The sequence below is a fragment of the Nerophis ophidion genome, linkage group LG01 (genome assembly GCF_033978795.1).
Source record: "Nerophis ophidion isolate RoL-2023_Sa linkage group LG01, RoL_Noph_v1.0, whole genome shotgun sequence".
NCBI lineage: Eukaryota > Metazoa > Chordata > Actinopteri > Syngnathiformes > Syngnathidae > Nerophis > Nerophis ophidion.
In genome coordinates, this window is record NC_084611.1 from 92,974,857 (window position 1) to 93,002,356 (window position 27,500).

Below are 27,500 nucleotides of genomic sequence, written 5' to 3' on the forward strand. Positions count from 1 at the left end.
AAACAAAAATTTAGGATCGTTTTTATTACGGTGGATGAGATTTGAGTAATAATTAGCTTTAGCTAAGGTAAGCATGCGTTTATAAGTTATTAAACCATCACTAAATGCTTGATGGTGCACCTCAAGTTTAGTCGTGCGCCATTTGCGTTCCAGCTTTCTGCATAATAATTTCTGAGCTCTAGTTTCTTCTGTAAACCACGGGGTGCGCTTTTTTGGAGCCTTTTTTAACTTTAGCGGTGCTATGTTATCATATAGAAACACACACAGAAACACAAACGCACACACACACACACACACGCACACTTGTATTTCGTACCTTCTTGGGACCTGAGAAAAATGCCTACCTCTTTAGGACCAAGGTGTGTATTAACAACATTAATAATATATAGAAACACACACACACACACACACACACACACACACACACACACACACACACACACTTGTTGTATTTCGTACCTTCTTGGGAACCTGAGAAAAATGCCTCCCTCTTTAGGACCACCCTTTCTAGATATATAAAGATGTGTATTTACAACATTATTAATATATAGAAACACACACACACACACACACACACACACACACACACACACACACACACTTGTATTTCGTACCTTCTAGGGACCTGAGAAAAATGCCTACCTCTTTAGGACCATCCTTTCTAGGTATATAAAAGTGTGTATTAACAACATTAATAATATATAGAAACACACACACACACACACACACACTTGTATTTCGTACCTTCTAGGGACCTGAGAAAAATGCCTACCTCTTTAGGACCACCCTTTCTAGGTATATAAAAGTGTGTATTAACAACATTAATAATATATAGAAAGAAACACACACACACACACACACACACACACACACACCTGTATTTCGTACCTTCTAGGGACCTGAGAAAAATGTCTACCTCTTTAAGACCACCCTTTCTAGATATATAAAAGTGTGTATTAACAACATTAATAATATATAGACACACACACAAACACACACACGCACACACACACACACACACACACACAAACACACACACGCACACACTTGTATTTCGTGCCTTCTAGGGACCTGAGAAAAATGCCTACCTCTTTAGGACCACCCTTTCTAGATATATAAAAGTGTGTATTAACAACATTAATAATATATAGACACACACACACACACACACACACACACACACACACACACACACACACACACACACACACACACACACACACACACACACACACACCTGTATTTCGTACCTTCTAGGGACCTGAGAAAAATGTCTACCTCTTTAAGACCACCCTTTCTAGATATATAAAAGTGTGTATTAACAACATTAATAATATATAGACACACACACAAACACACACACGCACACACTTGTATTTCGTGCCTTCTAGGGACCTGAGAAAAATGCCTACCTCTTTAGGACCACCCTTTCTAGATATATAAAAGTGTGTATTAACAACATTAATAATATATAGACACACACACACACACACACACACACACACACACACACACACACACACACACACACACACACACACACACACACACACACACAAATGTCGAGAAACTCACTGTCGTCGTCATCAGAGTCGGCCGCCTCCTCTCGGTCGGCGCCGCTCTCGGCTTGCTTCTCTCCATCTCTGAAGCCCAGGCCCATGTCGCCGTTGAAGGTCTCCTCCTTCAGGATCTTCTTCTCCCGCGGCGGCGGCGGCGTGCAGGGGTAGTCGTGGAAGCGTGGGAAGAAATCGGAGATCTGCGGGATGGGGAGGATGGGGCCCGGACACACATTGATGGCAAAGTGCTCCTGCATAGAAATCTTGACGGGCGAGGGAGGGGGCGGGGCCGAGGAGTGGGGCGTGGCCGAGGGCGAGGAAGCGGACGACGAGGGCGTGGAGGAAGAGGAAGGAGGGATGGTCAGGTGGGAGTTGGACGGCGGCGGCGGCGCTTTGGAGACGCTCATGTGGGCTGTTGAAGGGGACTGGAAGAGAGAGAGAAATGAAAGTAAGGCGGGAAGAAGAAGAAGAAGAAAGGAGACAAAGACAACAAGATTCTCACAGTGGGTCCGTCGCTACAAGCCTCTTCACATGCACAACACATCCTTCCAGCACGGCGGGAGGCAGAAACACCTTTCCTGAGATCCTGAGCTCTCAAACGCCCAAGCAGAAGTTGCCAGAACCACTTGAAGCGTGACTCACACTTTAGTGTCTGTGCTTTGAAGGAATATTCCCATAAAAGTTTGTACAGTCGCTCTCCCCTCAGCGAAGTTTACATAACACAGAAAGTCCAACTGAGTCTTCAGCATGTTTACCTCCAAATGAAGCCTAATAACGCTTCAACTCCAGACTCCAGCAACCCAAGGCCGTCCTTTCAAAGCTTTCCTCACAGCACGTGATGACTTCAAACACTACCTTGTGGTGTTTTTCAACCACTGTGCCGCGGCACACTAGTGTAACGTACGATATTGTTTGGTGTGTCGTGGGAGATGATCTCATTTCACCTACCGTATTTCCTTGAATTGCCGCCGGGTATATAGTATGCACCTGCCTAGGATTACTGCTGGGTCAAACTTGTTTGGAAAAATAATTAGCGCATGCTTAGCATTACCGCCGGCTCAGGATTAACGCCAGGTCAAACTCTTTTCGCAAAATATTATTTTGTTAGCGCATGTCTAGAATTTCTTCCCGGGTCAAACTCGTTTCGCCAAATAATTAGCATATGTCTAGGATTTCCACCGGGTCAAACTTGTCACGTCACGAGTGACACTTCACCTGTCATCATTTTCAAAATGGAGGAGGCTGATTTCAATTAGGGATGCACCGATTAATCGGTAACCGAATATATTCGGCCGAATATGGCAAAAAAAGCCACATTCGGCCTTCGGTGGAATGAGTTAAAAACAAGGCCGAATAGTGGCGTGTGACGCAATTATTTGAGGCGGTGACGCAATCAACCAAGGTGCAGTGACGTTGGGATATGTTGTGTACCTGTATAAGTGTATGAGGTTACAAGCACACACTTATTGAGATTTAGTGGGGCCTCTGTTTACATTATTAGCCTGTTGTGTAGGCTACCTGTATAAGTGTATGAGGTTACAAGCACACACTTAATTGAGATTTAGTGGGGCCTTCTGTTTACATTATTAGCATATCTACTGTGGCTAAGCAGACTTTTGCCAAAAGGACAATAATTCATTTGTTGTGGGTTTATCCACTTTAATGCACTTTATTTTTATTTTTTTTGGAATGCATGTTTTGTTTGAAGGCCTAATATAAATGAAAAACTGTGCTTTTTTTGAAAAGCAAAGACTGGAATATTAAAAAAATTTCAATATTAAATATCAATCAATCAATCAATGTTTACTTATATAGCCCTAAATCACTAGTGTCTCAAAGGGCTGCACAAACCACCACGACATCCTCGGTAGGCCCACATAAGGGCAAGGAAAACTCACACCCAGTGGGACATTGGTGACAATAATGACTATGAGAACCTTAGAGAGGAGGAAAGCAATGGATGTCGAGCGGGTCTAACATGATACTGTGAAAGTTCAATCCACAATGGATCCAACACAGTCGCGAGAGTCCAGTCCAAAGCGGATCCGACACAGCAGCGAGAGTCCCGTTCACAGCGGAGCCAGCAGGAAACCATCCCAAGCGTAGGCGGACCAGCAGCGCAGAGATGTCCCCAGCCGATACACAGGCGAGCAGTACATGGCCACCGGATCGGACCGGACCCCCTCCACACGGGAGAGTGGGACATAGAAGAAAAAGAAAAGAAACGGCAGATCAACTGGTCTAAAAAGGGAGTCTATTTAAAGGCTAGAGTATACAAATGAAAAAAATTACTTTATTTGAAAAACATGTCTAGCCTTTAAATAGACTCCCTTTTTAGACCAGTTGATCTGCCGTTTCTTTTCTTTTTCTTCTATGTCCCACTCTCCCTTGTGGAGGGGGTCCGGTCCGATCCGGTGGCCATGTACTGCTTGCCTGTGTATCGGCTTGGGACATCTCTGCGCTGCTGATCCGGCTCCGCTTGGGATGGTTTCCTGCTGGCTCCACTGTGAACGGGACTCTCGCTGCTGTGTTGGATCCGTTTTGGGCTGGACTCTCGCGACTGTGTTGGATCCATTGTGGATTGAACTTTCACAGTATCATGTTAGACCCGCTCGACATCCATTGCTTTCCTCCTCTCCAAGGTTCTCATAGTCATCATTGTCACCGACGTCCCACTGGGTGTGAGTTTTCCTTGCCCTTATGTGGGCCTACCGAGGATGTCGTAGTGGTTTGTGCAGCCCTTTGAGACACTAGTGATTTAGGGCTATATAAGTAAACATTGATTGATTGATTGAAATATTTATTCTAGGCTATTTATGCAATATTAAAAAAATTGTGAAAAACTGCATTCATTACTCGGTATTCGGCCTTCGGCCAAGCATTTAAATTTTATTCGGCTTCGGCTTCGGCCACAAATTTTCATTTCGGTGCATCCCTAATTTCAATCATTTAAAATCACATAAAGGGAAGAAGATTAAGAGCTATTCAGTAGGATTTAAGGTCCAAGCTATTGAATATGCTAAAAAGAACAGTAAGCAGCTATGTTTTATTAATATACCGTAGCTGCGTGTGTCAAATATGAGTCATTAAATGACTCCCGCCTCCTGGTGGTAGAGGGCGCTAGTGATCCTTGTTGCGACTACTCAGTTGCAGAAGAAGTGACAACAAGCAGCAAGAGTGAGCAGCGATCTTTTAGTTTTTCCTCTCGCTTGCACTTTTAACATGGAGGATTACATATCTAAAATAAAACAGTTTTCTAAACTGGACTTTCAATGGAAGCAGGAGGTAATAAAGGAAGATCTCCATCGAGACAGAGAGACTTTTAAAACTGAAGAAAGATAAGGAAGACTTCTATAAACAAGTTATCGATGCTTTTGATCAGAAGGAGCTGCGCATGGACTTCATTTATAAGTAAAGGTAAGACCATAATAACCTTTTTTTTTATTAAATGTGATTTTCATGATGGTATCCTTACATCACACTCAAATTTATAAGCGCAGGCCTAAATTTACCGCATGCCTTTGGTAGGCGCCGGAGTGAGAAGAGGTTTTAAATTAATTAGCACCCCGGCGGCAATTCAAGGAAATACCGTTATTGGATTAAAACTATTTTTTGCAAAGCAGTAATTATAGTCTGCTAAAGTGCCGTTGATGAGTGTCGGTGCTGTCTGGAGCTCGGCAGAGTAACCGTGTAATACTCTTCCATATCAGTAGGTGGCAACAGTTAGCTAATTGCTTTGCAAATGTCGCGAAGGACAACGATGGTTTGCAGGTAAAAAGGTATCTAATGCTTAAACCAAAAATAAACAAAAGGTGAGTGCCCCTAAAAATAGACATTTGAAGCTTAAGGAAGGCTATGGAGGACGAAGCTAAAACTGAACTGGTTACAAAGTAAAAGAAAACAGAATGCTGGACGACGGCAAAGACTTACAGCGTGCTGAGCAGCAGACGGCGTCCACAAAGTACATCCAACATGAGAATCAACACCAAAATAGGAGTGCAAGACAAGAACTAAAACACGACACAAAGGGAAACAGCAAAAAAGTGCAAATAAGTCAGGGTGTGATGTGACAGGTGGTGACAGTGCACCTACTTTGAGACAAGAGCTATAGTCATGCATGCTTGCTTATGCTTTAAAGTCATATCCAACAATTGCAAGAACAACTTTTTATTGTCAATATCGGCTGCTGAGTTAAACGGATTTATGTTTTCGGAAATGACACTGAAGAACATGGCGGTCAAGTTTAAATGATGATGCAGACCACATTGAATAATATAGTGGGACACCTTCAATGAAACGGCAGATCACATTGAATAATATGGCGGGACTCTCTAAATTACGTGACAAACTACTTTAAATGATGTGGCCGACCAGACCGAATGACATGAGGGGCCAGATCTGGCCTTCAGTTTGACACCTGTGGTGAAGAGTGACCAGTGAGGCTAATTATGTTTTCATATTAGTTTCCATATGAGTTGGTAAATGGTGTTAGATGTAAATATAAACAGAATACAATGATTTGCAAATCCTTTTCAAGTCATATTCAGTTGAATATGCTACAAAGACAACATATTTGATGTTCAAACTCATAAACTCTTTTTTTTTTGCAAATAATAATAAACTTAGAATTTCATGGCTGCAACACGTGCCAAAGTAGTTGGGAAAGGGCATGTTCACCACTGTGTTACATCACCTTTTCTTTCAACAACACTCAATAAACGTTTGGGAACTGAGGAAACTAATTGTTGAAGCTTTGAAAGTGGAATTCTTTCCCATTCTTGTTTTATGTAGAGCTTCAGTCCTTCAACAGTCCGGGGTCTCCGCTGTCCTATTTCACGCTTCATAATGTGCCACACATTTTCCATGGGAGACAGGTCTGGACTGCAGGCGGGCCAGAAAAGTACCCGCACTCTTTTTTTTTACGAAGCCACGCTGTTGTAACACGTGCTAAATGTGTCTTGGTATTGTCTTGTTGAAATAAGCAGGGGCGTCTATGAAAAAGACGGCGCTTAGATGGCAGCATATGTTGTTCCAAAAGCTGTATGTACCTTTCAGCATTAATGGTGCCTTCACAGATGTGTAAGTTACCCATGCCTTGGCCACTAATGCACCCCCATACCATCACACATGCTGACTTTTGAACTTTGCGTCAATAATAGTCTGGATGGTTCGCTTCCCCTTTGGTCCGGATGACACCAAGTCGAATATTTCCAAAAACATTTTGAAATGTGGACTCGTCAGACCACAGAACACTTTTCCACTTTGCATCAGTCCATCTTAGATGATCTCGGGCCCAGAGAAGCCGGCGGCGTTTCTGGATGTTGTTGATAAATGGCTTTCACTTGGCATAGTAGAGCTTTAACTTGCACTTACAGATGTAGCGATCAACTGTATTTAGTGACAGTGGTTTTCTGAAGTGTTCCTGAACCCATGTGGTGATATCCTTTAGAGATTGATGTCAGTTTTTTTATAAGGGATCTGATGGATGGAAAGTCACGGTCATTCAATGTTGGTTTCTGGCCATGCCGCTTACGTGGAGTGATTTCTCCAGATTCTCTGAACCTTTTGATGATATTATGGAGCGTAGATGTTGAAATCCCTAAATTTCTTGCAATTGCACTTTGAGAAAGGTTGTTCTTAAACTGTTTGACTATTTGCTTACAAAGTGGTGACCCTCGCCCCATCCTTTCTTGTGAAAGACTGAGCATTTTTTGGGAAGCTGTTTTTATAGCCAATCATGGCACCCACCTGTTCCCAATTAGCCTGCACACCTGTGGGATGTTCCAAATAAGTGTTTGATGAGCATTCCTCAACTTTATCAGTATTTATTGCCACCTTTCCCAACTTCTTTGTTACGTGTTCCTGGCATCAAATTCTAAAGTTAATGATTATGTTTATCAGTTTGAACATCAAATATGTTGTCTTTGTAGCATATTCAACTGAATATGGCTTGAAAAGGATTTGCAAATCATTGTATTCTGTTTATATTTACATCTAACACCATTTCCCAACTCATATGGAAGCAGGGTTCGTACTAAACACATGTCCAGTAGATAAATGACTACAAGAGACAGACATACTAAGCACATCATTGAAATATTCCTTCATTGTTCTTACTGAGCTCCTCATTAGCTTGAGAAGGCACTTAAAGGAGCGTCCATTTAAAGCAGCTACTAAACAGTCCCAGGCCTGCTTTTGACTTGCTGTTGACAAAGCGAGCTGGGGAATAGAGCTGACCTGCACGTGCCTGCAGAGATTTAAGGACCTGATGGAGTGTTTAGATCCATGCAGGCAATGTTCCCACACACCTCCCAAAGTAACAAAAGGTGAAGTCCAGTCCCCATCATGCACGTGTGACCGCTACACTCTTCTTGTAGTCTTCTTTTCACTCCACTTGCCACCACACTTTCTCAATGAGAAAGCCACGGCCCACATTCTTCTGGACTTGCGCTCAAAAACCAAGAAAGAAAACTCACTCGAGTCAGTGGGATGCGTTGCTGCAACATGTGGATGAAATATATAATATAAGTACTTGTATAGCGCTTTTCTACCTTCAAAGTACTCAAAGCGCTTTGACACTACTTCCACATTTACCCATTCACACACACATTCACACACTGATGGAGGGAGCTGCCATGCAAGGCGCCAACCAGCACCCATCAGGAGCAAGGGTGAAGTGTCTTGCTCAGGACACAACGGACGTGACGAGGTTGGTACTAGGTGGGATTTGAACCAGGGACGCTCGGGTTGCGCACGGCCACTCTCCCACTGCGCCACGCCGTCCCATTTAGCCTTTAAGCTTTTTTATCCCACTTTTGGTATGTTTTTGTTTATTTTAATAGTATTTTTAGAATGTGCCGTGGGGCGTAAATGGCTTCTGGGCCATACTTTGACACCCCTGCTATGGATAAAATTAAATCTGATAAATCTATGGGTAAAAATCAGAGCCTGGCGACACATGCACGTCTATCATGACTCTCTTGCTCTATCTGCCTCTGCCCCTCCCTCACCAATGCTGCTGCGTGCACAATTTGTTTTGTTTTTAATTCGTTCTTAACCCTGAACGTACATTGAAAATACACGCAACCCTAACTTAAAATGCTTGACATTTGAGGCATTTAAGAAACTCCACCCGGACAGCCCCGCAAAAGAGGACATGTCCGGTGAAAAGAGGAGGTGTGGTCAGTCTATCCTAGCCCGGTTGCTGCTAGTGTGTTGCCTCAGTGTGTAATGTTTACACAACGTGCGGTACGCTACCTAATATGTCCGTGTGGAAACTCTTTCGGTACACCGCCGAACTGAACCGAAACCCCCGTACCGAAACGGTTCAATACAAATACAAATATGGCAAAGAAAGATAAAACAGTGCAGTTTGCCAAAAAATATATTTGGAGCTCACTTCATTTTAGTCGGTAAAACCAAACCTGCGACTGACTCTGGGTCCAGCCATCGTATTTACTAGGAGTGTAACATATTTACTAGGGGTGTAACGGGACACAAACATTTCAGTTCGGTACATACCTCGGTTTAAAGGTCACGGTTCGGTTCATTTTGGGTACAGTAAGAAAACAACAAAATATACATTTTTTGGGTATTTATTTACCAAATTTGTAAACAATGGCATAACATAAATATACACAGAGGGTCCATTGCCAGGGTTTATGTGGTCAACTTATATAAAATAAACACTAAATAAGATAAGGCTCAGAATGGTTTCTTAACAAAACCTTTCTGCATATAAAGTATTTTTTTTTATTGATTGATTGAAACTTTTATTAGTAGTCTGCACAGTTCAGTACATATTCCGTACAATTGACCACTAAATGGTAACACCCCAATAAGTTTTTCAACTTGTTTAAGTCGGGGTCCACCTTCACTAACACCGCCTGCCGTTTTTTGTGGACATGTTCCATAAATATTGATGATAAAGATTTCTTTTTTTGTAAAGAAATGTTTAGAATTAAGTTCATGAATACCTCAATAAAGCCACAATTTGCAACTAATTGCCGGACTCTTCATTTACTCTGGAGTCCGGAGCTGTGGAGACCCACTGTCAGGTCGAGTGAAGGGTGTTGCCCCCGAGAATACATCAGCCCTGGAGGAGTGTCTCCCCTGCGCTCCTCGACTACGGTCTGGGAGCTGGAAGCAGGAAAGGTGCAACACATGTTTGACGTGTTGTCAGAAGCAGCTGCTTAACAATCTTGGCAATCCTCCGTCCTCCATTGTTGTATCGCGCAGCCAAAGTGTTTCCAAACGGGAGTTCTAACGAGGCAGGAGGGTCTTCCAGCTCTGGCTTATACATGTTGTCCTAGCCCGGTGTCTGCCAGCATCTGTACTTGTTCGGTACATCTCCGAACCGAACCGAAACCCCCGTACCGAAACGGTTCAATACAAATACACATACCGTTACACCCCTAGTATTTACTAAGAATTGATTAACGTGGACCCCAACTTAAACAAGTTGAAAAACTTATCGGGGTGTTACTATTTAGTGGTCAATTGTACGGAATATGTACTGTACTGTGCAATCTACTAATACAAGTTTTAATCAATCAATCAAAACCGCTTACCCTCGTCAGGGCCACAAGTCAACTGGGGCGTATCGAACCAGACTCAGGCTGAGGACAGGTTACACCCAGGTCCAAAGGATGCTGGGGCCATTCTGAGATTTCTCTCATTCCAAACCACTACAATACCACTTCTACCATGAATTGGTGAACGTGGACCCCGACTTAAACAAGTTGAAAAACTTATCGGGGTGTTACTATTTAGTGGTCAATTGTACGGAATATGTACTGTACTGTGTAATCTACTAATACAAGTTTCAATCAATCAACCAAAACCGCTTACCCACGTCAGGGCCACAAGTCAACTGGGGCGTATCGAGCCAGACTTGGGGCTGAGGACAGGTTACACCCTGGTCCAAAGGATGCTGGGGCCATTCTGAGATTTCTCTCATTCCAAACCACTACAATACCACTTCTACCATGAATTGGTGAACGTGGACCCCGACTTAAACAAGTTGAAAAACTTATCGGGGTGTTACCATTTAGTGGTCAATTGTACAGAATATGTACTGTACTGTGCAATCTACTAATAAAAGTATCAATCAATCAATGAAAACCACTTACCCTCATTAGGGCCACAACTCAATTGGGGCCTATCGAGCCAGACTCGGGCTGAGGACAGGTTACACCCTGGTCCAAAGGATGCTGGGGCCATTTCGAGATTTCTCTCATTCCAAACCACTACTGTTAGGAAGGGATAGTAGTTCTTTTTAGAGTTGGGACACCATGGTCAGATTCCGGCCAGAGAATCCTTTAATCATTTTTATTGCTGAAAGGTAGATGCGAATTTGTGTGTTTGTGGGTATGTGTGTGTGTGTGTGTGTATGTGTGTGTGTTTGTATGGTTTTTAGTCGTCAACGCACACAAGACAGACTGTCACCATTGATTGAAAACCAGCTGTTCTGACAAAGACGTGATTTAAGGGGGAAATGAAGTCACAGATTGACTTAGGAACTTAAAGTCACAGAAACATTACAAAACTGGTTAACAGCACACCATAGGCTTTTGTACAACTACAATACCACTTCTACCGGGGCGGCATAGCTCGGTTGGTAGAGTGGCCGTGCCAGCAACTTGAGGGTTGCAGGTTCAATCCCCGCTTCCGCCATCCTAGTCCCCGCCGTTGTGTCCTTGGGCAAGACACTTTACCCACCTGCTCCCAGTGCCACCCACACTGGTTTAAATGTAAACATTAGATATTGGGTTTCACTATGTAAAGCGCTTTGAGTCACTAGAGAAAAAGCGCTATATAAATATAATTCACTTCACTTCACTACCATGAATTGATTAACGTGGACCCCGAATAAAAACAAGTTGAAAAACGTATTGGGGTGTTACCATTTAGTGGGGCGGTATAGCTCGGTTGGTAGAGTGGCCGTGCCAGCAACTTGAGGGTTGCAGGTTCAATTCCCGCTTCCGCCATCCTAGTCACCGCCGTTGTGTCCTTGGGCAAGACACTTTACCCACCTGCTCCCAGTGCCACCCACACTGCTTTAAATGTAACTTAGATATTGGGTGTCACTATGTAAAGCGCTTTGAGTCACTAGAGAAAAGCGCTATATAAATATAATTCACTTCACTACCATGAATTGATGAACGTGGACCCCGAATAAAAACAAGTTGAAAAACTTATTGGGGTGTTACCATTTAGTGGTCAATTGTACGGAATATGTACTGTACTGTGCAATCTACTAATACAAGTTTCAATCAATCAATCAAACACTTAAAAATGTCAGGACATTTCAAAATTTCCTCTTTGTGCTTTTAAATCTCGTTTTCAGTCAACTTTGACCACCTCTGATTGAGAGTCTCCAGTGTACCCAGCATGCAATGTGGGAGATGATTGAGTCTCCCCAGTGTACCCAGCATGCAATGTGGCCGAGGAAGCCCGAGAAAAACTGCCCAAGAGGAGAATATGCAAACTTGCCCGACACTAGAGATTCAAACCCAGATCTCCTGACTGTGCGGCCGTCCTGGGTCCTGAACCTAATTTGGAGACGCTTACAGTCTTTAACATTCAGGGATGTGAGCACCCTTGGAATAAAAAGAGAACAATTGGGGACAAAAGAGGAACGAAAGAAAATGTAGAACATCAAAACTACATTTCCTGCAATTTGGTGTACCGTATTTCCTTGAATTGCCGCCGGGTATATAGTATGCGTCTGACTAGAATTACTGCCGGGTCAAACTCGTTTCGCAAAATAATTAGCACAGGATTAACGCCGGGTCAAACTCGTTTTGCCAAATATTATTTTTATTAGCGCATGTCTGGAATTTCCACCGGGTCAAACTCGTCACGTCACGAGTGACACTTCACCTGTCATCATTTTCAAAATGGAGGAGGCTGATTTCAATCATTTGAAATCGCATAAAGGGAAGAAGATTAAGAGCTATTCAGTAGGATTTAAGGTCCAAGCTATTGAATATGCTAAAAAGAACAGTGAGCAGCTATGTTTTATTAATATACCGTAGCTGCGTGTGTCAAATATGAGTCATTAAAAGACTCCCGCCTCCTGGTGGTAGAGGGCGCTAGTGATCCTTCTTGCGACAACTCGGCTGCAGAAGAAGTGACAACAAGCAGCAAGAGTGAGCAGCGATCGTTTAGTTTTTTCCTCTCGCTTGCACTTTTAACATGGAGGATTACATATCTAAAATAAAACAGCTTTCTAAACTGGACTTTCAATGGAAGCAGGAGGTAATAAAGGAAGATCTCCATGGAGACAGAGAGACTTTTAAAACTGAAGAAAGATAAGGAAGACTTCTATAAACAAGTTATTGATGCTTTTGATCAGAAGGAGCTGTGCATGGACTTCATTTATAAGTAAAGGTAAGACCATAATAACCTTTTTTTTATTAAATGTGCTTTTCATGATGGTATTCTTACATCACACTCAAATGTATAAGCGCAGGCCTAAATTTATCGCATGCCTTTGGTAAGTGCCGGAGTGAGAAGAGGTTTTAAAATAATTAGCACCCCGGCGGCAATTCAAAGAAATACAGTAGTTTCTCTTGTTATATTCTTATTCCACTGTTATATCTTTATTCCCATTGTTGCTTTTTATTTTTATTCTTATTGTAATACTTTTCTATTGTGTTTCCATCTACACCCTCATTATTTACTTTTGTACACTGCTGCTGGAATTTTAATATAACAAACAAGTCAATGGCGCTCTAAAATCCTGTTTTTATCATCTTTGCCTTTTAGCAAAGATAAAACTGTTTTTATCTTTTAACCTTTTTGAAGAAGTGCTGCATGCTTTTATTTGAAGTGGCCTGGACTACTGCCGTGCACTTTATGCTGGCATTGGACAAAAAGCTCTCTCCCGGTTGCAGTTAGTCCAGAAGGTGGCAGCAGGACTTTTAACAGGGACCAGGAAACGCCAGCATCCATCCATTTTCTATCGCTTATTCCTTTTGGGGTTGCGGGGGGCGCTGGTGTCTATCCCAGCTACAATCAGGCGGAAGGCAAGGTACACCCTGGACAAGTCGCCACCTCATCGCAGGAAACGCCAGCATATAACCCCAATTCTTCAGAGTCTGCACTGGCTCCTTATTCATTTTACAATTGATTTTAAAACCTTGCTGTTTGTTTTTAAATCTTCACATGGACTGCCACCTCATTATATCTCCGACCTGACCCGAATGTAGACTCCTGGGTGCGCTCTGAGGTCCGAGAGCCAGCTCCAGGTCGTGTTGCCCGAGACCAGACCTAAGACCAGGGGAGACAGGACCTTCTCTGGAACACTCTGCCCCTCCATCTTCAAACTGCTCCCACAGTGGACTCTTTTAAGTCTCGTCTTAAGACCCATTTTTATTCTCTGGCTTTTAACACCGCGTGAGTTGTGTGGTCCTCAGTGTTTTTGAAATTTTAATTTCTATTTATTGGTTTTACCCTTTGAAATAGTTTTTAAACATGTTTTTTTTTTTAATATTGGTTTTATTTTTTATTCAGTCATTGGTGGAGCTAAGGATATTTGAATATTGTTTTTAATATTGTTGTGCAGCACTTTGGAAACATGTACAGTATGTTGTTTGAATGTGCTATACCAGGGGTCTCCAAAGTGGGGCCCAGGGGCCATTTGTGGCCCACAGCACATCATTCTAAAAATACTAAAATATATATATATATATATTTTAAACAATAAAAAGCGGAATAAAAGAGCAAATTGGTGAAATGCAAGGAGAAAAAGTTGCATTGTTGACTCTAATAAGACAATTTTTAAATCATTTTTCAAAAAATAATAATGAATAAAAATCAATGTTGCTATAAATTATTGATTGATTTAAGGACAAATACATAAGTATAAATACAACAAGTATAAAAACATGAAAAATATGAAAATGAGAAAAAAAAATGTCCATACTAATTATATACTAATACTAATTATACTATTGATTGTTATTATAAATATACTAAACCAATTACAATATATCATCTTAAGCTGATATAGAGATTTAAGTGCTGAATGAAAAATAAAACAAATAAAAAAGCATGACCTTTTTATGAGTGGAGCACTTTTGGATCCCCAAGGATTTTAGGGGAATTTAATAACTGTCTTTGCTAGAAAAAAAAAAAAGAATTATTGACTATTTAGGAATCCAATAACTTCACATTAAATATTTCACTTTGAAAATCTTTTTGGGAAAAATATTGTATATTTTGTATTTTGCCACAAAAAATAGGGTTTCGACAAAAAGCTCGTAGAAAGTAAAAACAATAATTAAGAAGAATTAGCGATTCAATGGTTTTATGAAAACAAATTACATATGACTTATTTTGAACCTTGTTTAAGACTGAAACCCTTTGGGATCCCTAAGACCTAACTTGAGAGAGCCCCAACAATTAAAAAAATAAATAAATAAAGTGTATATTGTATTGGTTTTGAAAATGAAAAATATCAACTTGGCCCCCACGTGCTTTAATTTTTCAGTGAGCGGCCCTCAGTGGAAAAAGTGGCGTATGGAAAAAGACAAGACTTCCGGGGAGTTTTCAGATCAACTTAGGCGGTGCAAAATGAATGTGTTGTTCTTTAGGTTGGTCTCTCCAAAGCTTTGGAATAAATTGCAAAATACCTACTCTTGTCTGGGTTATCATTTAAAATCAGCTTATGTGTCATCAAAAGAACTTGGGATTGACCAGCAACTTAAATTCGCTCGGAGAAACATCTGGTCCAAACACAACAAGTGTTACGTAGTTGCCCTGTCGAGCTCTGCACAGCGCAGACACTAAGCAACGGCACATTATTTGCGGATTATAATTATTGCTTCAAAAAAATATTTTTGGGACCAATCAGGCGAGGTTGCATATTTTCCCACGGCACACCAGACAATATCTCACTGCACAGTAGTGTGCCGCGGCACAGTGGTTGAAAAACACTGATCTACTGTATCCATGTAGGGACAATTATTTCTGTGTCATCCAGAGAAAAAAATGAGTTGAAAAATCAATGATTTCAGTCAAGCAACTTATGGAAGCGCTGGTGTGTTTGAGGCGTTCCATTACCCTGCGCCGCCACATCTGGACTGGCAGACTGTGACACGCTCATGGCCGATGCATGAATGACATACTTTGTGTGGCGGCACACGTTGCGTGAAGACGGCAACAAAGACACAAGTTGGCGGCCGAAGCAAACGTCTTCCCTCTCTTCAACTTACTTGGAAGGCAACATGCCGTCTACAAAAAAAAAAAACACGCCAGCGACATGCTCCGCTTTCCTCCATACCCGTACCTCCACTCAGTCATTGAAGACTGCGCTTATGTAAGGAACCCCAGTGGGACCAGCACCACCACCACCACCACCTGCCAGCACGGGGCTCACAAAGTCAGACGTGCAGATGGAGGGAAATACGTACCCAGCGGCAGTCTTCATCTGTGCCAGTACTCCATCTTCACACATGCACCAAGCAGCGTGACCACCAGCTTCCCGCCTCACCCCCTCTCCTCTCCTCTTTTTCTCTCTTCATGCCTCGCTCTCCTCTTCTCCGTCCCTCCCTTATTGGTGACGTACCCACTTCAAATCCTCATCAGTCCAGTGTGGACCCTGCATGTCACACACCCTCTTTCTCACTGCTGAGCAGGTACGCGTGTGTGTGTGTGTGTGTGTGTGTGTAAGCGTGAAATGAGAGAGCGAGTGTGTGTAAGGGATGGACCAGCACAAGGTAGACACCCGGTGATGCACGAATGTACAAACCCCGTTTCCATATGAGTTGGGAAATGGTGTCAGATGTAAATATAAACAGAATACAATGATTTGCAAATCCTTTTCAAGCCATATTCAGTTGAATATGCTACAAAGACAACATATTTCATGTTCAAACTCATAAACACTTTTTTTGTTGTTGCAAATAATCATTAACTTTAGAACTTGATGCCAGCAACACGTGACAAAGAAATTGGGAAAGGTGGCAATAAATACTGATAAAGTTGAGGAATGCTCATCACACACTTATTTGGAACATCCCACAGGTGTGCAGGCTAATTGGGAACAGGTGGGTGCCATGATTGGCTATAAAAACAGCTTCCATGAAAATGCTCCGTCTTTCACAAGAAAGGATGGGGCGAGGTACACCCCTTTGTCCACAACTGCGTGAGCAAATAGTCAAACAGTTTAAGAACAACCTTTCTCAAAGTGACATTGCCAGAAATTTAGGGATTTCAACATCTACGCTCCATAATATCATCAAAAGGTTCAGAGAATCTGGAGAAATCACTCCACGTAAGCGGCATGGCCGGAAACCGACATGGAATGACCGTGACCTTCCATCCCTCAGACTGCACTGTATCAAAAACAAACTTCAATCTCTAAAGGATATCACCACATGGGCTAAGGAACACTTCATAAAACCACTGTCACTAAATACAGTTGGTCGCTACATCTGTAAGTGCAAGTTAAAGTTCTACTATGCAAAACGAAAGCCATTTATCAACAACATCCAGAAACGCCACCAGCTTCTCTGGGCCCGAGATCATCTAAGATGGACTGATGCAAAGTGGAAAAGTGTTCTGTGGTCTGACGAGTCCACAATTCAAATTTTTAGGGGAAATATTCGACATTGTGTCATCCGGACCAAAGGGGAAGCGAACCATCCAGACTGTTATCGACGCAAGAGAGAGGGGGAGCAGAGGAGAAAATAAAATAAAAAACGGCAGATCAACTGGTCTAAAAGGGGGTGTCTATTTAAAGGCTAGAGCAGGGGTCGGGAACCTTTTTGGCTAAGAGAGCCATGAAAGCCACATTTTTTAAAGTGTATTACCGTGAGAGCCGTATCACATATTTTAACACTGAAAACAACTAAATGAATGCATGCATTTTTTAAGTAAGACCTACATTTTTAGAGTATAAGTCTTATATTTTATATCATTTTTATTCTGAAGCTAACCAATTATAAATAAAATACTTCTTTGGCAACACTAAATTGGCCCGTGTGTGTGAATGTGAGTGTGAATGTCGTCTGTCTATCTGTGTTGGCCCCGAGATGAGGTGGCGACTTGTCCAGGGTGTACGCCGCCTTCTGCCCAAATGCAGCAAAGATAGGCTCCAGCAACCCCAAAAGGGACAAGCGGTAAAGAATAGATGGATGGACTTCTTACCATTGATGTGACTTATTGAATTGGTGCGGTGGAAAACGGATGGATGGATTAAAATGCATAAGAATGTTTTATTAGTTAAACGTTATTTTTAACACCGATTACTGGCGGAATTATTCATTACTAATCGTGTTAAGTAATGTCAGCTCAGATGTATTTGAGAGCCAGGTGCAGTCATTAAAAGAGCCACATCTGGCTCTAGAGCCACAGGTTCCCTACCCCTGGGCTAGAGTATACAAATGAGTTTTAAGATGGGACTTAAATGCTTCTACTGAGATAGCATCTCTAACTGTTACCGGAAGGGCATTCCAAAACAAACAAACAAACAAACAAGGCCAGTTTTTTTGTTACCAACCAAAAACTTCTCAGCAGCAGCAGAAGTCTCCGGCGTGACGCTACAACCCCCCTGGAGATCACTTGAGCAGGATAAATAAATAAAAACAACACTTTCTCCCGGTGAAGAGGACATTTGAAGCGTAACATTTTAATGATGTACGGCAGGCAAGGAAAATTGGCACATCTTGCCGACTAAAGGTGGCATACAGGCAAGGGGCTTAAGGTCAATTGACGACGCTCAATTTCCCAAAGGTGTGAACGGTTGTCTGATCGGACTAGGATCAATCTGTGGTGGACTCGTTTTGTCAAGCTCAATCTGGTCCCAGCTTGCCTCTAATGGATTCTACTTAAGTACTACATTATGTAAAGCAGCTGTGTGCCACATCAAAACTTCCCGGATTGGAACGCGACACAGAAAAACCTGATCATGCAATTTTGGGAGAAGGAGCATGTAAATGTTGAAATGCACAAGCAGAACTTGAATGCTAACGGTGGGAATGCTACAAGTAGCAAGTCATTTTGAGGCGTACGCACGTACCAATTAGCTAACAAAGTTAGCATGCTAAGAGTTAAGTAGCTATATGACTATGAGGTCTTTGGCTGCAAAGCTGGTTAAAAACAAAGTTAGCACGCTAATGTTAGCAGTTTAGCATGTTGGCAGAATGTGACAGGTACAAAGTTGTATGACTCTGAGATGTTCGGCTATAAAAAGGGCTGAAAGGGTTGGCATGCTAGGATGCTAATGTTAGCATGCTAACAGTTAGCAAGTGTCAAGTACCAAGCCATATGACTATGAGGTGTTGGGCTGCAAAATGGGGTAAAATAGTTAGCATGAATCAAGTACCAAGTTATTATGAGTGTGACGCAGTGAGTTGCAAAACTGGCAGAAATAGTTAGCAGGTTTATGTTAGCATGATAACAGTTAATGTGTCAAGTACCAAGTTATGAGTCAGAGGCAAAATCTGTTGAAAAAAAAAATTAGCATGCTAATGTTGATGCAAACATGGTAGTCCATAAGCTCCTTCTTTTCTCTGTTCTCTTGTTGTGGGGCAGACTGGCTCGCACATGCACATGCATTTTTTGCTGTTGCCTTCTCTAATACAAAGTAGCGCATAGTTCCAACTTGTATCCATCGGTAGACTCGCCATGGAAGCCTTAAAATCCATAACAAAGATGGCCGGGAGAATACGCGATTAAAGTGGAGCAACTGTTAGAATAATTATGTATAAATTTATCACACAAATCTTATGCTTAAAGGCCGTTGCTATAGTTATGATCAATTGTGCTGAAGTTGTACTTTTCTGTTTGTGCAAAGGCACAACTCGTTTGTCAGCAATTTGTTTCCAGACCCTGCCTGCTGACAGCCAAGAAAGGAAATAGAGTACCTCAACGCAGACAAAACGGAGACAGGGCAAAATCACGAGTGTAAGCACATTTCCATTCCGAATAATCACTTATTGTGTCTACTGTGGCTGCTGGTATTACTCCTCCCCTAAGAAGCAGCTTCAGTGATGTTAACTAGGGACCTCCCGAATAAATATAGGAGAGTGTGGAACTGTACCTGAGAGCGTGAGGTGAAACTGTAACTGAGTGTGCAGCCCAATACTTCTCTCCTCATGAGCAAAATTCAACTCTGTCTCTGCTTGATTCCTTGCTTCTTGTCTAAATCAATAAATAGTTTGGTGTTTGAACCTGACAGCAACGTAAATAAGTCTGGCCACAAAACGGCGCATCCTGAAGCCACGGTGTCAGAATAATTGTATCCAAGTTATCACAAAACTTTGTGTTTCAATGAGTTCCCGACAAGCAGACAAAAGCTGTCTTTGATTTTACCAATCAAAAGGCTTGTAAAACTCCACTGTGTAGGATGGGAAGCGACACGAAGGTGTCGGTTTCTTTGATGTATTGTAATCCACAGGAAGATTTTGTCTTGATCCGAGATCTACAAACTGGAGAGGAGGCAGGGCCTGCCCTGCCCCCCCCCCCCACCCCCCTCCAGGCACCTTGTCTTTAAACTGTTATGTGACCGAGGGCAACGGCTGTTTACAACCTTTTCTTTGAACCTTTTCTTTGAACTGTTCTGTGACCAAAGTCAGCGGATGTTTATGACCCTCTTCCCTTTAGAAACAGCTGTTGCCATGTAATCAGGGAAAGTGCAAATAAAAGAGGTGGCGTACAATCTTTGGTCAGAGAGTGGTGAGACTCTACAAAGAGTACAGCCCAGATGTTTCTCTTCAATTGAGCCAAATTGAATTCTGTCTCTGTTAAATTCCTTGCTTCTGGTCTTGTTTAATAGATGTAATCAGTGTTTGAACCTGACACACGGTCAAAAAGCGGGTCTGTAAAACAATCTCTGCAACATTTTGACCAAAGAACCACCCCAGTAGAATTTTTTTTTTTTAAATCCTACAATAAAACCTTTAATGTGTTAAAGAGTGAGGTTTACTCACGTCCACATGGAACTCTGTTAGACTCCCACAGATAACTAAATACATCTCATTAGCTTTTCAATAGTATTTCAATTCTGGGAGGGAAGCATGAAAAAAATCATGTCCCCAAGTGGAAGCATGAGAGGAAATGATAAAAAGGAATGCAGCTGGTGGCTTTATGCACAGCTTTAGTTGCACGCCGCTAACTCAAGTGAAGAGAGGGTGATATATTCTAAGAAGCATTGCATTGACTGATCCCAAACCGCAATAAAGACTCATTCTTTACATTCCTGCAATGAAGAGAAGCCTTTTTCATGTTGACCTTGCAAGACTTCTTTGATTTTGCAGAGTTTGAAATGAAAAACCCTCGATAACACAATCCTCTCGAGGTCTTTACCCTTTCCCGCTGCGTGGAAATGAAAAGGTGAGCACTTCCTCTGCTCGCTGTCGCCGCTGAAGGCACGCCGCCGACCTTCTGACCACGGAAAAAAAAAAAAAAAAAACCTCAGATGTTCCTCACATTTTGGTGAAGGCGGTCCAGACTTGCTCGGTGCTTTGAGGGACACGTCTAGGGGGAAGTTCTCTGTGGCGTTAAAGAGGCTGAGTGCGACGTTTACCCGGTGTGGGGATGCACACAAAATGTCTCTGTTACGGACAATTTGCATTTTTATGTTTCGTAGTTTCCGTCAAATTAGGGTTAGGGTCCGTTGCATCAAGATTTTCACCCCCGCCAATAAAGATTGGTTGCAAAAAGTACTAATCTAGGAACTTCTTGGATGCAGGATTTAGTTGTACACAACCTTAGATGTCAATAATTTAATGCAAATATACTTTTGAGCAGGTTATGTTTTGGTCAAAACCAGTTTCTCTGTACTTGGATAACTTGTGTTGAAGTGTTTTAATTCACTGGACTTTTGTTAATTTTGATTTTGGATCCTTGTTTGCAAACAGAAGATGTTGTTGCTCTTACTTCTGGGGTTCGAAAGAAAACCCATTCATACGATTACCGTATTTTCTGTTAAAAGGAAAGGCCATGACACACACGTAAAAATGCTGCCATTCAATTTTAAGTTCATGATTATTTTTCAAAAATAGCAACGTTTGTCAGTGTGAACATGAAATATCTTGTCTTTGCAGTCTATTTAATTGAATTTACCGTATTTCCTTGAATTGCCGCCGGGTATATAGTATGCGCCTGCCTAGAATTACCGCCGGGTCAAACTCGTTTGGCAAAATATTATTTTCATTAGCACGTCTAGAATTTCCACCGGGTCAAACTCGTCACGTCACAAGTGACACCTCACCTGTCATCATTTTCAAAATGGAGGAGGCTGATTTCAATCATTTGAAATCACATAAAGGGAGGAAGATTAAGAGCTATTCAGTAGGATTTAAGGTCCAAGCTATTGAATATGCTAAAAAGAACAGTAAGCAGCTATGTTTTATTAATATACCGTAGCTGCGTGTGTCAAATCTGAGTCATTAAATGACTCCCGCCTCCTGGTGGTAGAGGGCGCTAGTGATCCTTCTTGCGACTACTGGGCTGCAGAAGAAGTGACAACAAGCTGCGATCCTTTGTTTTTTCCTCTCTCTTGCACTTTTAACATGGAGGATTACATATCTAAGATCAAACATTTTTTTAAACTGGACTTTCAATGGAAGCAGGAGGTAATAAAGGAAGATCTCCATGGAGACAGAGAGACTTTTAAAACTGAAGAAAGATAAGGAAGACTTCTATAAACAAGTTATGGATGCTTTTGATCAGAAGGAGCTGCGCATGGACTTCATTTATAAGTAAAGGTAAGACCATAATAACCTTTTTATTATTAAGTGTGCTTTTCATGATGGTATCCTTACATCACACTCAAATTTATAAGCGCAGGCCTAAATTTACCACATGCCTTTGGTAAGTGCCGTAGTGAGAAGAGGTTTTAAATTAATTAGCGCCCCGGCGGCAATTCAAGGAAATACGGCAAGTTGAAAAGGATTTGTTGTATTCTCTTTATATTTAGCATTCACACAAGGTGACAACTTCACTGCTTTAGAGTTTTGTAATAGCAGAGTTTCACTTGTCATTGATCCTGCTTGTGGATGATGTCAAAATATGGATGATGCCTTTCATCCGACTCGGTCTTTTCAGTCAGGCCGTGCTTGGGAGGGAAGTCCAGACCGAGGTGAGGCCGTCTGCTTCCTCTCCAGGAAGAAATCCAATCAATGGCGCCCCAAAGAATGAAGAGCGTGCAATCACCCCGAGGTACATCGATCTCTCTCCGCCATAAACATTAGCTCGCTCGTCAGATGGATATTTTAAACAGCAGCCCAGGAAGAAACAGGTGTCATGTGAACGGGAGCAAATGAGAGGTTTTATCGCCACAGACGCTCATCAAAAATGGATGTGGTGAGTCGGCGTTATGAGAAAACATGTAAAAAAAAGCCACCACGTGATTAAAGCCTTCGTGAGTAGCACCCAAATAATCAACATGTGCAATGAGAGTGGTGGGCAGGAAGGAGAGGGCACAATCAATTTGCAGAGGAGCATTGATGGCGCCCCTCTGCATGGCCAGATAAACTCCTCCCATTACGGCGGCACAATGCAGCGCCGCTTTTTCATTAGCAGCACCGCCGCTGTAGCCTGCCGGCCTCTTTGCAACACATTAACTCACAGATTAAGTCCACCCGTCTGCGGGCGCTGCCGGCTCTCGTGCAGCCGCTAGTTCTAGTATTTTGCTTGGTTGGAACGTGCGGAGTTGAATCAAAATATAGAAAAACAACTTCCTCTTCGTGCAGTTTAAACAAAATATAGGAAAACAACTTCCTCTTTGTGCGGTTTAAACAAAATATAGGAAAACAACTTCCTCTTCGTGCAGAGTTTAAAGTCCTACTGAAAGCCACTACTAGTCTGATAGTTTATATATCAATGATGAAATATTAACATTGCAACACATGCCAATACGGCCGCTTTAGTTGACTAAATTGCAATTTTAAATTTCGTGCAAATTATCCTGTTGAAAACGTCGGTATGATGACGCGTGATGTCACGCATTGTAGCGGACATTTTGATCCAACACCGATCCCAGCTATAAGTGGTCTGCTTTAATCACATAATTCCACAGTATTCTGGACTTCTGTGTTGCTGAATATTTTGTAATTTATCCAATTAATAATGGAGACGTCAAAGAAGAAAGATGTAGGTGGGAAGCGGTGTATTGCGGCCGCCTTTAGCAACACTAACATAGCCGGTGTTGTTTCCTTGTTTAAAATTCACGAAAGTGAAGCTTTACTATGGAATAGAGCGGTCAAGCGAACATGGTTCCCTACCACATGTCAACCGGCAGGTTTCAGTGAGAAAATGGTGGTATTAAGTCGGCTCTTACCGTAGTTATGAGCAGAGAGCTTGCGTCGTGCCTCGCCTCTTGCAGCTGCGGACTCTCTTGCCTCCTCCCACCGGCCGTCGGATGCTTACACTGTGGAGGAGGGATCTCAGCCCGGCTGCCTCGCCTCGTCAAGAAACGTGGCTTCCCTCTGAGACACTGGCGGTGACCAAACCCATGGCCACACCCTTCCAACTTTCAGGTACGACCATATAATCTCACTAAAACACTAGTAACACAATAAGCAGATAAGGGATTTTCCAGAATTATCCTCGTAAATGTGTCTAATAACATCTGAATCGCTCCCACTGCCCTCGTCTTTTTTTTTTCTAGTCCTTCACTCTCACTTTCCTCATTCACAAATCTTTCATCCTCGCTCAAATTAATGGGGAAATTCTCGCTTTCTCGGTCCGAATCGCTCTCGCTGCTGGTGGCCATGATTGTAAACAATGTTCAGATGTGAGGAGCTCCACAACCCGTGACATCACGCGCACATCGTCTGCTACTTCCGCTACAGGCAAGGCTTTTTTATTAGCAACCAAAAGTTGGATGTTCTCTACTAAATCCTTTCAGCAAAAATATGGCAATATGGCCAAATGATCAAGTATGACACAGAATGGACCTGCTATCCCCGTTTATATAAGAACATCTCATTTCAGTAGGCCTTTAAACAAAATATATTAAAACAACTTCCTCTTCGTGCAGAATTTAAACAAAATATAGGATAACAACTTTTTCTTTGTGCAGAGTTTAAACAAAATATAGGAAAACAACTTCCTCTTCGTGCAGAGTTGGCTGGGAGAAAAGGTTCCATGCTCAGATTTGTGCTCATAAGTGAAGATGCGGCTAATGCTTACACTCTTCCAGCGGGTGTTGTTGGTGCTGCGACTAAGCGCTAACATGATTGGCGTCTTATTGTCCCAGCACAACTTAGCCTTTTATTTAGCAGGTGTCAGGAGGACGTGCAAAATGTTCCACCCATAGGCTGCAGGATCAGGGTGCAGACGAGAACCCTCCGGCCGAGTGCTATGTGGATCAATTTAAATGAGGCCCATTGTGATTCACTAAAGCTGCATCTGTTCAGCACCTAGCTTCTAAAACTTGTGGATCATCCTCCTTATATTCAGCCTCAAAAATATCAGGTTGTGATCATCATTTGTCCCAAAGTAGTCTTTGTTGTCTCTCATGAAGTCTCTCATGTCTTGTTTAAGGGAAAAGTGCCATATACTTAAAATTAGCATAATACGTAGTATTACATGTTATTATGAATGTTACTACATGACATATATACTTACATCATGTATATATTACATGTTATTATGAATGTTACTAGATACTACATATATACTTACATCATGTATATATTACATGTTATTATGAATGTTACTACATGACATATAAACTTACATGTATATATTACATGTTATTATGAATGTTACTAGATGCTACATATATACTTACATCATGTATATATTACATGTTATTATGAATGTTACAACATAACAGATATACTTACATCATGTATGTTATTATGAATGTTACTAGATACTACATATATATTACATGTTATGAATGTTACTAGATACTACATATATATTTACATCATGTATATATTACATGTTAATATGAATGTTACTACATGACATATATACTTACATCATGTATATATTACATGTTATTATGAATGTTACTAGATACTACATATATATTTACATCATGTATATATTACATGTTATTATGAATGTTTCTACATAACATATATACTTACATCATGTATATTATTATGAATGTTACTAGATACTACATATACATTACATGTTATTATGAATGTTACTAGATACTACATATATATTTACATCATGTATATATTACATGTTATTATGAATGTTGCTACATGACATATATACTTACATCATGTATATATTACATGTTATTATGAATGTTACTAGATACTACATATATATTTACATCATGTATATATTACATGTTATTATGAATGTTACTACATGACATATATACTTACATCATGTATATATTACATGTTATTATGAATGTTACTAGATACTACATATATACTTACATCATGTATATATTACATGTTATTATGAATGTTACTAGATACTACATATATACTTACATCATGTATATATTACATGTTATTATGAATGTTACTAGATACTACATATATACTTACATCATGTATATATTACATGTTATTATGAATGTTACTAGATACTACATATATACTTACATCATGTATATATTACATGTTATTATGAATGTTACTAGATACTACATGTATACACTTACATCATGTATATAAATCGATGGAGACTTTTGCTAGCGTTCATTTACACGTTAGAATGCATAAAAAACATGTGTCACATAAGGGTTTTCAATTCCAGGCAACATTCCAGTTCCCCTTTCAATCTGACATTGGGAACATCCAGGTGGTCTGTTTTAGGAAAGATTGTGCAGTCTGCTATTTTGTAAATGAAAGCGTTTAGAAGCGGAGACATGCTATGAATGGTGTGTTCCAAAATGCCAGACCATCATTTTTGTTCTGCTCCCTGTGTTTTTGCGGATCCAATCTGAACCACGGCGGTGCACAATCACAGTGTGGACAATGCAGGCCGCTGCCATTATTTATAGAACTGGTCAAACTGACGCGGTGTGGAGTTTGCAGGATTACCCAAGAGACGTTTCGGGGAAGGAGACAAAGCAATTCTTTGAGGGATAAATGTGTAAGACGGCAATGTGGAACATCTTTGGCTTCTCTGTGTGGAACTGCTGTCTGCAGTCAGACTGAGAACAATGTAGTATGAGAAAGTACACGGTTGGGTGATATCTTGGGCCATCTGTACTGTAAATGTGTTTTCCCAATGGGAAAGGTAGTATTGGGACCATTTCAACGGAAACACGGCAGATACTTTCCAGCATTCGTTAAACAAAAAAACTTTTCAGTACTTATGAATTTTAGAAGAAATGCGGAAACTGAACCTTTTTTGGCCCTGAGAGAAGGTACAAACATTCAGCTTAGTGTTGGCTTAAGATCATTACAGAGTAGTATTGCCCAAAGGAGCTCATATCGGGATTTTTTTCCACTTCAAAACACGACCTGGTGGTCTACGTCACCTCTGTTTGTGTTTCGTAAGTCCAAATGTTGCAAAGATGTTCTTGTACAGACCGTCTTCAAGTGGCTTACTGACAGCAACTTTAGACTTTGCATGGCATGTTGACCTTTTTAGTGCTTCCGTGTCCAGTCCACTGACAGATATAAGTTACAATTAAAGCTGCAAGCAGCGACCTTATTGACTGTAAACCTCCAGCACAGTGGTTCTCAAACTTTTTGCCTACTCAGAAAACATTTGGCTCTCCAGGCACCACCATAATGACCAACATTAAAACACAGTAGCGTAGTAGGCCTAAGTATTCAATAAAAACGGGGCAGAAGTTTTATTTACCAAGTATATTTAGTATTTTTGCCCACTGAAACATGACACATAACGCACAAACAACAATGGTACCCCGTACACAGTACATACAGTATTTACAGACTTCTTTGGCATGGCACCAGATGGAGCCTACGTACCGTAACACAGTTTGAGAATCACTACTCTACCATGTACATAGATATCCGTAACCCAGGAAAA

At 41.4% G+C, this 27,500-nt stretch overlaps 1 protein-coding gene across 2 annotated transcripts in view; it reads right to left on the reverse strand.

Annotated features, from left to right (window-relative positions):
- The window catches only part of doc2d (double C2-like domains, delta), a 181,382-nt gene that overhangs the window by 84,370 nt on the left and 69,512 nt on the right, over positions 1-27,500 (reverse strand). The window contains exons 1-2 of one of the 2 annotated variants that reach the window (XM_061916626.1): positions 15,977-16,210; positions 1,576-1,981 (exon numbers count right to left, since the gene is read on the reverse strand). In XM_061916626.1, coding sequence (XP_061772610.1) covers positions 1,576-1,963 — 388 coding nt within the window. In that variant the 5' untranslated portion in view covers positions 1,964-1,981; positions 15,977-16,210. Of the gene's footprint in view, positions 1-1,575; positions 1,982-15,976; positions 16,211-27,500 lie in introns of those variants that run through there. The other variant, XM_061916627.1, reaches the window with a different exon arrangement.